The sequence below is a fragment of the Pan troglodytes genome, chromosome 1, assembly GCF_028858775.2.
Source record: "Pan troglodytes isolate AG18354 chromosome 1, NHGRI_mPanTro3-v2.0_pri, whole genome shotgun sequence".
NCBI lineage: Eukaryota > Metazoa > Chordata > Mammalia > Primates > Hominidae > Pan > Pan troglodytes.
Genome location: NC_072398.2, coordinates 190,341,689 through 190,355,090, shown reverse-complemented (window position 1 = coordinate 190,355,090; position 13,402 = coordinate 190,341,689). Strand labels below are relative to the sequence as shown.

Below are 13,402 nucleotides of genomic sequence, written 5' to 3'. Positions count from 1 at the left end.
AAAAAAAAACACAATTACTTTGGCATCTTTGTTGAAAATCAATTGATCTATTAATCGATTTCAGCAATCTCTGTTCTGTTCTATCGATATAATGTCTATTCTTAGGCCAATACCATTGTTACTTTATAATAAGTCTTGCCATCAGGTAGCATAAGTCTTTCAACTTGGTTCTCCTTTTTCAAAATTGTTTTTACTATTGAAGGTCTTTTGTATTCCAAATATATTTTAGTATCAGCATGTCAATTTCTACAAAAAGCCTGCTGAGATTTTTATGGAAAGTGCATTGTATCTAGGGATCAATTTGGGTAGAACTGACAGCTTAACAATATTGTTTTTTTAAGTCCATGAACATGGTATAACTCTCCATAAAGTTAACTCTTTAGATCTTTAATTTCTCTCAGCAGTGCTTACTATTTTCCAGTGTATAGATCTTAGATTTTGTTAAATTTACCCCTAAGTTATTCATGTTTTTACATGCTAGTGTAAAAATTATTGCTTTTAAATGTTATTTTCTAAAGTTATTTTTAATAGTATATAGAAATAACATTGATATTTGCTTATTGGCTTCATTTCCTGAGTCTTTGACAAATTTATTTTAGTTTCTTTCCCTTAGACGTTTCTGTGTACACAATCAAGCCATCTGTTAATAAAGGCAACTTTACTTCTGTGTGAATCTATATACCTTTTATTTATCTCTTATACCCCATTACCATATTGACTAAGACTGCCAGTACAATGTTGAATAGAAATAGTAAAAGCAGACATTCTTTTCTTATTCCTGATCTTAGGGGGAAAGTGTCCAGTTTTCATCATTATGTATCACGTTAGCTCTAAGTTTTTCATAAATGCCCTTTTGGGGGTTAAGGAAGTTTTTTCTATTTCTATTTGTCAAGAGTTTTTTTTTTTTTTTTTTCCATTATAAATGAGTATTGAATTTGGTCAAATTCTTTTTTTTTTTTTTTGAGATGGAGTTTCGCCCAGGCTGGAGTGCAGTGGCCAGCTTGCTGCAACCTCCGCCTCCCAGGTTCAAGCAATTCTCCTGTCTCAGCCTCCCGAGTAGCTGGGACTACAGGCTCCTGCCACCACGCCTGGCTAATTTTTTGTATTTTTAGTAGAGACAGGGTTTCACTGTGCTAGCCAGGATGGTCTCGATCTCCTGACCTTGTGATCCGCCCGCCTCAGCCTCCCAAAGTGCTGGGAGGCCCGCACCTGGCCTGGTCAAATTCTTTTTATGCATCTATCGAGATGATCACATGCTTTTCTCCTTGTTTTCCATTTGTGTTATCATTCTTTGTTCCTTTTTTCTGCTTTTCCTACCTACTCTTAGATTGTATATTTTTAGTATTGCAACTTATCTCCATTGTTTATTGACTAATTGTTTATTTTTTTCTTTTTATTTCTAGTGTTTGTGCATTTTAACCACAGTCTACCTTTCGATATTATATGTAACTTCAAATACAATGTAAAAACATAGTATACTTCTGTTTTTCCTGTCCCATTCCTTATGTTATTGTTACCATACAGTTTTCTTCTACATAAGTTATTCACCCCAAAATAAATGGTTGTTGTTTTTTATTTGTTTGTTTTTGCTCAAAGCAATTATCTTCTAAGAAAATGAAAAGTATTTTATATTTACACATGTATTTCTGGTGCTCTTCATTCTTTTGTATAGGTCTGAATTCCATTTGGTATCATTTTCCTTCAGCCTGAATAATTTGCTTTAATATGTTTTAAAGTGAAAAATTATGGCAACAAATTCTCTCAACTCATCCCCAGCCCCAAGCAATCACTAATCTACTTTTTGTCTCTATAGATTTGCCTTTTATGGACATTTCCTATAAATGGAATCATACAATATATGATTTTTTTGTGACTGGCTTTTTTTGCTTAGCAAAATGTTTTCAAGGCCATCCATGTTGTAGCATGTATCAGTACTTCTTTCCTTTTTATTGCTAAATAATATTACATTGTATGGACATACCATGTGTTTAGCCATTCAACAGGTGATACACATTTGGGATATTTCCACTTTTTGGCTATAATGAATAATACTGCTAGGAACATTCATGTACAAGCTTTTGTGTGGATATATGTTTTCAATTATCTTCTGTATATACTTAGGAGAAGAATTGCTAGGTCTTATGGCAACTGTACGTTTAACCTTTTGAGGACTGTCAAACTGGTTTCCACAGTGGCTACATCATTCTACATTTCCAAAAGTTTCCAATTTCTCCATATTCTCACCACCACCTGTTATTGTCTTTTTATTTTTATTTTTTTAGACGGAGTCTCACACTGTCACCCAGGATGGAGTGCAGTGGCATGATCTCAGCTCACTGCAAACTCCGCCTCCTGGTTTTATGCCATTCTCCTGCCTCAGCCTCCCGAGTAGCTGGGGCTACAGGTGCCCGCTACCACACCCAGCTAATTTTTTGTTTTTTTAGTAGAGACGGGGTTTCACCATGTTAGCCAGGATGGTCTTGATCTCTTGACCTTGTGATCCGCCCGCCTCAGCCTCCCAAAGTGCTGGGATTACAGGCGTGAGCCACCACGCCTGGCCGAGATTATCTAACTCTTTTATTAGAATTTGAAAGTTATCTCCATAGAGGCATCACATATTCTTAAATAGTCCCTAGATGTTTAATGACTTTTATTGTTATTGTGGATAATAACTCATACTTATTTTTCATTGGTTTTGGCTGTTATAGAAAAATGCAATTGATTTTTGTAGGGTTATCTCATAGCCAGCAACCTTGCTGAATGCTCTTATTAGTCCTAATAATTGATACTGGGGTTTTTTGATAGCTTAACAATCAGATGTTATTGCTTTATTCATGTGTTTTTGCAAGGCACCGTGGTATGGACTAGAAAAGTTGGAATGACACATGAAAGACAATAGGAAAGTCATTGTGAGGCAGGATGCTTTACTAAATTTTTTAAAGAGACAATAAACGACTTGCTCTGTCACTCAGGCTGGAGTGCAGTGGCACAATCATAGCTCACTGAACCCTTGAACTCCTGGGCTCAAGCAATCCTCCTGCCTCAGCCTCCCAAGTAGCTAAGACTACTGGCATGTGCCACCATGTCTGGCCAATTTTTAAATTTTTGGTAGAGATGAGTTCTCACTATGTTGCCCTTGCCAGTTTTGAACTACTGGCCTCAAGTGATCTTCTTGCCTCAGCCTCCCAAAGGGCTGGGATTACATACGTAAGCCACAGTACCTGGCCTATATTTTACTAATATTTTAAAACCTATTACTTTGCTCAGTTTTCCTTCTTGCATTTCAGCCTTTCCATCCAGGATCATTTCCCTTAATAACAAACATGTAGGATTGATTGTGTTCCAGGCATTGTTCTTAGATATGTTTGTTCTATCTGAAGAACATCCTTTAGAATTTCTTTGGATCTCAGTTTTTGTTGTCTGCTTTTTGTTTTTTAGGGGGTGGGTGGGGGAGGGTGCAGTTGTTATTGGAAGGAATTGCTGGATAGAAGCATAGAAGTTCTTAAACTCATGAGAGTATAAGCCATGTCTCAGGGAGAGAGCAGCAGTGGGAAAGAGGGAAAAGACAGAATCCTGGGGGGGCCCAGAGCTCACATATTGATCTTATGATCCTTCCTTCAAGAGATGGTGCTCATGGGAACTGCAAGGCCAAGGGCCAGAGACAATGCAGTGGAGGTAACCTGGAGGGCTCTTGGGAGGAGGGTGCCAGCCTTGTGCCAGCAAGCACATGCCATGATGATGCCACACTTCTTTTATCCATCTTCTGTACCCCCCAAACCCAACCATAGGAGGACAATGGATCTGCCCAGAAATGACTAAATATTAACAAACTGTTCTGCTCCACCAGGAGACAGGGAAAGGAATGGGTGCTCCAGGCATCAGTGACTGATGGAGGGTGCAGCACATAGAAGTCAACCGCTATGTTTACTGCTGGTATCAGGTGTGGCTGCAATAAGCAAAGCCAAATGCCTGAGCAGAGCTGCTGGACCCAAAAGCTCAGAAAGAAAGGAACAGTGGGTCGACAGCTGCAGCCTTAGCTCCATCTTACCTTCCTCTGTCGTTGGATATCCCTTGTGGAGTCTATGGAAGTACAAGGCTTTGAGGGCCTGGAAGCAGAGGACCGGGGAGACAGAGCCAGGAAGCTGCCTGGACCCGTCAGATTTCATGGCTCAAGAACACTGCTGTGACCATAGAGTTCTCAAACAGGAGTCAGAGGCCCAGGCCATATCTTTCATGCTTTTTTTCTGAAATGTACTGCTCTCCCCTGCCTCTCAACCAAGGCATCCTCCTCCTCTTTGTAGCCACCTGGAACCCTGTTTTCTTCCTTCTAGAATGAAGAACCATCTATAGAAAGCAACACATGAAACCATTTTCAAACTGACTTTAATCATGTTTTGCTGCCCAAATACTGTACATGCAGAAGCCATGTGAAGAATTTTCTCCTCAAGGGAATTGGCAAGAATGTTGTACGAAACAGCCGGCAGTCCCTCCCAGCTGTGCACCTGCCACCCGGGAACCACAACAAGTTAGGAAAGATGCTGCACATAGAAAATGTATAGAGCACAGATATAAAAGGCTAATTGCTTCTTATCTAAACAGTGTGCTTGTCAGTCCCTATCAGCTATCTCTCTCTTTGCAAGATGCATTTGGAAAGTCTAAAAAAAGGGGTTCTTGCCTTCTGTGAGTTTACATGCTAAAGGAGTTGGTTGAGCTATCAGGCCCACTCTTCCTAAGGAAGCAGCTGCCCCACCTTCTGAAATGATGTCTGGTTAAAGACATTCTGGAGGGAGGAGTGGTCTTAAGAAGCAAACTACTTTGAAGGGAAATAAGTTCCCTCTCTCCTCCCATCAGAGAACATTTCCTTTAGAATTCTCAGATCTTCAACTCTCCCACTGATGTCATCCCAGAAGCAGAAATGAGGAAAGACCCAGCCTCATCTGCTGTTGGGGACACTGACTTACTCAGGATGTAGCTGAGGTTGTGACATCACATCAGCACCTTGAAAATTGTCCATTGTAGATGACCCTTAATTATGTCTCATCATTACACAAGAATAAAAGAGGGAGGACAAACCACGAAGAGAGGAAAGCAGAGTCTGTTAGGATTCCCAGAGTTCTTGTCTGAGGCAGCATCTGGGCATGGACCAGATGAGGGCCTGCACCCAGCCTGGGCATCAGGGGCTGGAGGAAACCAGCCCACGGAGACAGGAACCAGGTGCACCAGGCTCGCAACCCTCATGTGCTCCAGATCAGAGACTTTTAATTAAAACTGGGAGGGAATCATGGGGAGAGCAGCTAATGCTCTGATTTTGCAGATGAGGAAGTTGAGGCCCAGAAAAGTGAGGAGCCTTACCCAAGGTCACAGTTTCTGGTAAAACTGTACAGAACAGCCTTTGATTCCCTGTAGCCAGCTGTCCCTGTCCAGATCACTGGCTAATGGGGTGGATGCTCAGTTGCCCCTGGAATTCCCAAGCCCCATTCTGTTAGCCAAGCTGACTGGAACCCAGGCTCAGGGACCCTTCCTGGCATCATTGTGAACTCCTTGGGAGGCCCAAGGCCCTGTCCTTACTGGCCAAGTTTCCAGCCAGAGCCCTGGAAGGGTTTCCCAAAGCAGAAACACTCATGCTTTTCAACAAGCACCTGCCCCAAGCCAATCTAGGCCCCTGAGAGAATGCAACTTTCTCTCACTGATGTGGCTTCCCTCACAGGCACAGCCATGCTGGGCCCACACAAGCCCAAGCTCAGGGTTCGGGGGGAGGGGAGGGAGGGAAAGTTGCTTTGCTACATGGAAAGATTAAGCCCTTTATCAGAGAACAAGGTCCCACCGTCGGGCATGCCAACATCTGAGCCACGTCTGTGCAACTCAGCCATCAGAGTTGGTGCCCAAGGAGGCCAAGTTGCTCTCTTTGGCATCACTGACATTGCTCTGAGATGCTCAGGCACGCTTTTAAAAGAATCCTTTCCCAGCCAGACCAGGCCAGTCCAGCCCCCATCAGGCCTCACCTGATTGTGTGGGCTTCCCCTGCTCTTCAATCATGCTTGTTTTGTTTTGCCCCAACCTCTTCTGACGTGAGTGAAAAGGTTGAGGGAGAAGGCGGGGGGATGTGTCCACATTTTCATCTCCTCCCTGACTACTCAGTGAAAGACAGTCCAGTAGAAGAAGCAGCATTTAAAAGAATCTCTTTACATGTCAGGATACTGGAGAAGAAAACTCTGAGGAGTGGAAGAGAAAGGTAGGAGGAGGCAGGGAAGCAGGGCTCTTCTTTTCCATCTCCCTGCAGCCACTGCAGAAACACTGCTGGACAACCTTCTGGCCCTGAATGATGTGCCATCTCTCCAGCCAGGTGGAGGGCAACTCATCTACAACATCAAGCAAAGGCAGCAATTTCTTGCAGAGTTTGCACAGTGCTAGAGGCAACCAGAGAGACACAAAAGAGGAGCATCACTAAAGCCCCATTGCTTTCTGGGCTGAGGAAGATGGGGAATATGAGGTATTAGGAGGGCTGGAACCCCAGGGGAAGAGGAGCTCAGCATCTCCTGGGCAGCAGGGCATGGAAGAGGGACCCTGGTTGCATGTCAGGGCTCCTGGTAACGTAGGCTAAGATTGTGCTACATTTCATTTCCAAAGAAGTACCCTTGGAGGTCTTTATTGTCTTTAAAAATGGAGGCTTCTGCTCTCCTCAAGGCTGGCAGTAAAGAAGAGATCAGGCATGCTTCCCTGGTGGGTGGCATGACCATGGGAGGACTGGCTTGACCTCAGTGTTCTAACCGGCAGTGATTCCACAGAGGATGAGCTCTATGGGTGGCCTTTCTTGGAGCTCCTGGGTTCTGCCTCAGCCCCCATGAAATGCTGGCATTGCCTGGGACTTGCTGCATCCCAAGAGCCTCCTAAGTGCTCCTTTCCTAGTAGAATTGGGTGGTAGAAGAAACCAGATGGGGAGTCATTTTGGAGATGATTCTTCCCTGAAGGATCAAGTTCCCCTTGTCAAACCAAGACTTGGCTCCATTTACTGGAGCCTTTTTCATACTAAAAACCCATTGCAGGGAAAAGGAGTCTATGAAGAAAGTGGGACAGAATGAACAGAGCAGAAATACAAAGACAGACGCTCTGAGTCATCCATCACTGTCCCTGCCCACAACCCAACATCACTGCAGGGCCACTCCTGTCTCTGCCATATGCACGGTGAACCTCGCCTGACCAGAGGAGGTGGAATGACAAAGAGCTCCATTCCTGTAACCACTGCAGGGCTTCATCTGGGCGAGGGGGCATTTGGAGCCGGGACACTGAACATGGCAGTGAGTTGGCCCCAGGGTGGGAGACTTCTGGAGGGATCATGTTCCTTCCTTCCCCACCCCCCGTCCTCAAACAGCAGATGCTCCCCCACCCCAGCAAACAACCAGGAGTTACACTTGTGCATTCTCCTCTTCTGGGACAGGCTAGGTCCAGAGTGGCTTTTCAGACAAGCCCCTGCATCCATGATGCTGAGAAACAGACCCTTAAGTGCAGCCACACTGCATCACACAGACGTGTCAGCCTCACACAACTTTACCCTCATGGGGTAAAATCCAGGTGGGGATGAGTAACTTATTTGGTGCAAAGGGTTAAAAGAATAATTCCCCAAGGTCAATTTGGGGAGGAAATTACCTTCTTTTAGAGAGGTGGAATAGTGGAGTGGCCCAACTGCTGAGCAGTTTTGGCGGCCAGGGACTGTAGGTAGGTCAGCCCAAGTTACCAGCACATCAGACCCCTCCTCCAGCCAGAACCTCCCCTGTGCTAACCCTTCCCTAGAGGCAAGGGGCACCACGGCCTGGAACCCCCAGTGGCAGGCCTCTCTGCAGGCAGCTCCCCACCAGAGGAATGAGGGTATGGGTAGCCCCCATTTCCTGGGGTGACTGCTGGTCTGGGTATCACCACTCAGTGCTACATCCACAAACATCTATACTGTCCTGTGGGTCACTAACAACCCTATCATCCCAAAGGTGAAGAGTATTTTCGCAACACCCTGACAGTGACTGCTCTAGAGGTGAATATATCATAAACAGGAGATTAAAATACCCTTTTGCAACGGAGTTTCCTTCTTGATCCCCCACTAGGGTCGAGGAGGACAGAGCCCTTTGTCCATTTCCAAGAACTTGACGAACGCAATGGGCCTGGGGAGAGCATTTCCGCCTAAAGAGAAAATTCAGCCCAGTGGCCTCCTCCCCATCTCTATGCACCCAATGGTCCCTTTCTCTGATAATATAAGAATAGAGGCTCAGGCAGAGATAGGAGCCTTGGAGCTAACTCTGTTCATTTCCTTCCTGCCCTTACCCACTTCTTGTCCTGTGGGCAGGCCAGGTGGGGTTCTGGCTTCTTCCCCCATCTTTCTTGGGAGGTGTTATAAGACTCTGGCTTCAACGTAACACAGAACCATGCCAGCCAAGGAGGCCCTTTGGGCTGAGATGACCTATCCATAAGGCGCCACTGCCTCCATGCCCCTCCAACTTTGGTTATGAATGGAGGCCCCAAGTCATTCAGACCCCAAGACCTTTCTACTGCTACCCCAGGTAGCGTACCCCTGCCTCAGGTGCTGGGGCCACAGCCATTTCAGCACCTGGGGATAATGCCTGGGGGGAGGTGGAAAGAGTGCCTTCCACACACCTCCACTGTCCTGCTGCCTTCTTCCCTACCAGATACAAACCCAAGGGCTGCTCTGTCCATGTCCTGAGCAACCTCTCGCCTTTCACCCTAGAGCTGAGGAGGGACAGGGACAGGTCTGGGCATTCCTGAGTCAGACTTCAGGATTCCCACGGGACAGATTTCACAGGGTCCAGTTCAGGCACTGGTCTCCACCAACAGGGCCCAGTTGTCAAATCAAGTCAGGGTTTGAGTGGCTGTGAGAAGCTCCAACCAGACATGGGTGAGAAAGCAAGCAGAGGCAGGTGGGTGCCTGGAGCAGATGGCTCTGCAGAGGGCAGCAGTGGGGCACAGGAAAGCAGGGAAGCCCGGGGGGGTAAGTATTGCTTAGACAGAGCTGGTGATGGTGGCAGACGAGAGTCCGGAGCCAGGCTGCTGGAGCCCAGCTAAGTCTGAGCTCCCAGACAGGGACCCTGGTCTGGAAATGCACAAAAACTGGAGCCCCAAATGAACAACTTCATGCAGCGAATCCCCAAATGTCAGATGGGATCCTCAACAGTGGCAGGGAACAAGTCAGCCTCAGCCCTCCTTATTCCAGCAAACAGCCCTACCCACAGCACCTCCTTACCGAGTCATGCCCACCAGGAATGAGCCCTGAGGGGGTCAGGGCCACCCTCAGGGCCTCAGGAGGACTATCTGCTTTAGCAGATAACATGCCCTCTGTGGCTGCCTGCCCAGGCCCACTGGCAGAGCTCCTTCGGCACGGTGGAGTGGGGAGGCTTGAAGAGACAGGAGATGAAGAACAAATGCTAAGGGGGCACCTGGCCAGGAACCCTGGAACCAAGACCTCGTGCTTCACTGGAAGAAGGAGGAGGTTCCAGCCTCATAGAGAAAGTCATTTCTAAGCCCTCAGTCCCCTGGGTACCCTCTGCCTCCCCAGGGCCCTGGCCAGGGAGCTAGGTGGGCATGCTACATGCTGCAGAACGCATTCAGTGGCAGGAAGAGCTGCTGGAGCGGCTCCAGTGGGGTGGGGTTCCCAGAGGGCCCTCAGTGTGGCCAGCTGCAGCGGATGCTACATTTCTCAGAAAACAGCGGCAGAGCCGGGAGAGTCAAGAGTGGAACAAAAGACAAGACAGAAAACAAAGCAGAGACCACCAGGAGCAGGCACAGGTGAAGAACACACAGGCTCTGCCCCGGGCCCAGGACCAGGAGCAGGCACAGGTGAAGAACACACAGGCTCTGCCCCGGGCCCAGGACCAGGAGCAGGCACAGGTGAAGAACACACAGGCTCTGCCCCGGGCCCAGGACCAGGAGCAGGCACAGCTGAAGAACACACAGGCTCTGCCCCAGGCCAGGACCAGGCAGCACCGACCAGTGGCCGCGTGCCCCACCTCCATCCCTGGAGACTCCTCAGGGTGAGTCATGTCCACACAACACTCCTTTGGGTTTCTTTTCAACAAGACACAAAGAGACGTGGAGACATTTCAGCCCATATCATCACCAGGAGTGACTATACCCAGACAAATGAACAGATAGAACGTGGTCACGTACACACACACACACACGCACGCACACACACACACGCACGCACACACGCACACACTACAGTCTCCACTGCCAGCTGGGATGAGCCCAGTAGCCAACAGGCATGCAGCAGGACAAGGGGTCCAGAAAGACACGAAGACTATGTACAGGGGAGGACATGGGGCCAGCAGGCACCCCTCCCCACACCACCATCCTGGCCTCTTCCTGACATCCTTAAGAGCATGAGGGGCTGGTGGCACTCTCCAGGGAAGACTGGGACAGGCGCCTGGTGAGGGATCCGAGTGTGGAGTCTGCCACTGAGGAGGTGGGGAAGAGTTTGTACCAGCCGGTGACTGCGGCGCTGAGGTCCAGCTCGTCCAGCATGATCTGGGCCATGCCCATGAAGCACTTGTGGTCCATGCGGCCATAGTCTCCCCAGACGATCACCTGCCAGGAGGAAGAGAGGGAGGGAGTGAGCCACCTCCCTGACTCCAGGACTGTGCAGCAGGCCCAGGAACCTACAAGTTTCAGCAGGGCACAGATGGAGCAGAGGGAGCCAGAACTCAAGACTGATTTCACACAATAATTTACTGAGCACTTGAGGTGTGTTAGATACGATCCTATGGATTTTACCTAGATTCTTTCTTTCAAGTGTTATAACAAGCCATGTAGGTAGGGGTGCTCTGTATCATTATTTCCATGAAGGAAACTGTAGCTCAGAAAGGTTAATTAGCTAACCTAAAGTTGCACAGTAACTTGTGGCAGAGCTTGGATTAGGACCCGGGTGTGTGACTCCAGAGCCTCCCAGCATTTCAGATAACAGCCTTCCCCAGGAAGGGGCAAACTGAGAGTTCAGGACTTGGCCATAGCTCTAGCTGTGCTGCTGGCTTGCCGTGGGACTTGTGTAAGCTCCATGCCCTCACTGGACCTCAGTGTTTCCAGCCACACCACTGGGAGATTTTTTGAGACGGAGTCTCACTCTGTTGCCCAGGCTGGAGTGCAGTGGCGCAATCTCAGCTCACTGCAAGCTCTACCTCCTGGGTTCACGCCATTCTCCTGCCTCAGCCTCCCAAGTAGCTGGGACTACAGGTGCCCACCACCACGCCCGGCTAATTTTTTTGTATTTTTAGTAGAGACGGGGTTTCACCATGTTAGCCAGGATGGTCTTGATCTCCTGACCTCGTGATCTACCCGCCTCGGCCTCCCAAAGTGCTGGGATTACAGGCGTAAGCCACTGTGCCCGGCCGTTATTCCTTTTCTAAGCAAACACCAAAGATTATTCTTCCCACTCCCCAAAGCCTAGGGTTCCGCAGTTCTTTTTTTATTTTTAATTTTTAAGAGACAGGATCTTATTCTGTCACCCAGGCTGGAGTGCAGTGGCATAATCATAGCTCACTGCAGCCTTGACCTCCCGGGCTCAAACAATCCTCCTGCCTCAGCACCTCGAGTAGCTGGGATTACTGGCACGTGCCACCATGACCAGATAATTTTTTTTTTTCATTTTTTAGAGATGGGATCTTGCTATGTTGCCAGGCTGGTCTCAAACTCTTGGACTCAAGTGATCCTCCTGCCTCAGTCTCCCGAGTCTCTGGGATTATGGTTGTGAGCCACCATGTCTGGCTCTGCAGTTTAAATCTGCAACTCCAAGGCCCCTTGCCACAGAACCATCTCAGCCCAGAGGAGCAGCCCTAGATGAGAAGTTGGATGGCCCAGACAGCCCCTGGCTCTAGCCTCTTCTCTCTCACCTCCATGGCCTCAGGCAAGATCAGCAGCCACCACCATGATTGTTAATACTTAGTGAGTAGCTGTTTATGTGGCAGGCCCTATGTAAGGCTCCCTACATGCAATCCTCTGTTTAATAGTCACATCTACCCACAGCTAATGAGTGCTGAGCTAGAATCTGAACCTAGGACTGAGCCCAGAGACTGATACACCACTGTGCTTTATCCCCACATGACCTCAGGTTCTTCATCTATGAAACGAGCATGAAGATCCCTCCCTCCCAGGACTGTTGAGAAGGGCTAACAATACCAAGTGTGCAGAAGGCCTTTGTTGCTCTCAAGTAATTGGGATGACAGTCACCTGGCCTGGGCTCACCCCAAGCAAGTGACTTCATCTGTAAGAGACTCGGTTTCCATAAAGTGAAGAGAATCACACCTACTCCACAGGATCATCTGCAGGATGAAATGAGGTCGTGTTTGGAAAGCACCTAACACAAGGCTTGGCACTGAACTGATGTGCAATGAACATTAGCACTAGGGGAAGGAGGAGGCAGTGGTCACATGTGTCTTGGTTCTACCTACCAGCTGTGCAACCTGGGGAGCAATTTGATTACCCCCAAAACCTTGGTTTCCTTATGAATCAACTGGGGACAGTAATACCTCACAGGGTTGTGAAAGTAAATGAGTAACGCAAATTAATGCACCTACCACAGCACCTGGCACAGGATGAATCATAAATGAAAAACTTTAAATTACAACTTCCAGTCTGTGAGTCCACCCTGCCCTACTCGCCCTGTGACACCCACCTGCAGCACCTTGCCCTGGGGTCCCTCGTCAAAGAGCAGAGCCTGCTGGTACAGGGGATCACAGGTCTTCTTGGTCATCTTTGTCTTCTTCTTGGCCAAGCAGGCCCCATTCTCCAGCAGGTAAACCTTGATATAGGTGGCTAAGGGAGGAGAGAATGTATGACAGGGAGGGGTCCAGGACAGACAGCTTTGGCCTGCCCATCCCCTAACTGCCAGGTGATCTTGGAGGTGAGCAGGATGTATGGAATGAGCCAGCCAGTGGACAGCAGGCAGAAGAGGTGACTCAAGTACTGATTCCTCCATCCTCCCTTACTCCCCGCCCTAGTCACTGGCCTTCCAGGCAAGCTGTGACTCCACTGTAAAGAATCCCGATTTAGGCCAGTGGGAGCTGAGGACCTGCTAGACCCAGAGCTCGGCTCTATGCCCCTCCCTGTCAGGACCCCATTTCCAAAATCCCTCACCTGGGAGGGATTTGGAGCCTGGTTTGGGGGTCAGGCCCCGAGCTTCAATCACTTCCACCTCCAGCTGGCCACTCCGGTCCATGATGGCAATGTGCACATCTCCTGAAAGGAAGAAGAGGGTGAGTCCAGGCAGGGCCAGACCAAGGGGCAGGCCAGCCAGCTGCTGTACTGAATGCCAGCCTGTGGAGGAGGCTACATCATCACTAGAAAGGGAACAAGATGGCACCAACCACATGGGCCAAAACTGCTCTCGGAAGACCACTTTAAAGCAGCT

The 13,402-nt window shown here is 48.4% G+C and overlaps 1 protein-coding gene across 5 annotated transcripts in view; it reads right to left on the bottom strand.

Annotated features, from left to right (window-relative positions):
- Positions 1–4,366: 4,366 nt before the first annotated feature.
- RIMS3 (regulating synaptic membrane exocytosis 3) overlaps positions 4,367–13,402 on the bottom strand; it is a 71,857-nt gene continuing 62,821 nt past the window's right edge. For all 5 annotated transcript variants that reach the window (XM_054681954.2, XM_054681948.2, XM_054681942.2 and 2 more), the window contains 3 exons: positions 13,129–13,230; positions 12,668–12,807; positions 4,367–10,587 (listed from right to left, as the gene is read on the bottom strand). In XM_054681954.2, coding sequence (XP_054537929.1) covers positions 10,375–10,587; positions 12,668–12,807; positions 13,129–13,230 — 455 coding nt within the window. In that variant the 3' untranslated portion in view covers positions 4,367–10,374. The remainder of the gene's footprint in view (positions 10,588–12,667; positions 12,808–13,128; positions 13,231–13,402) is intronic.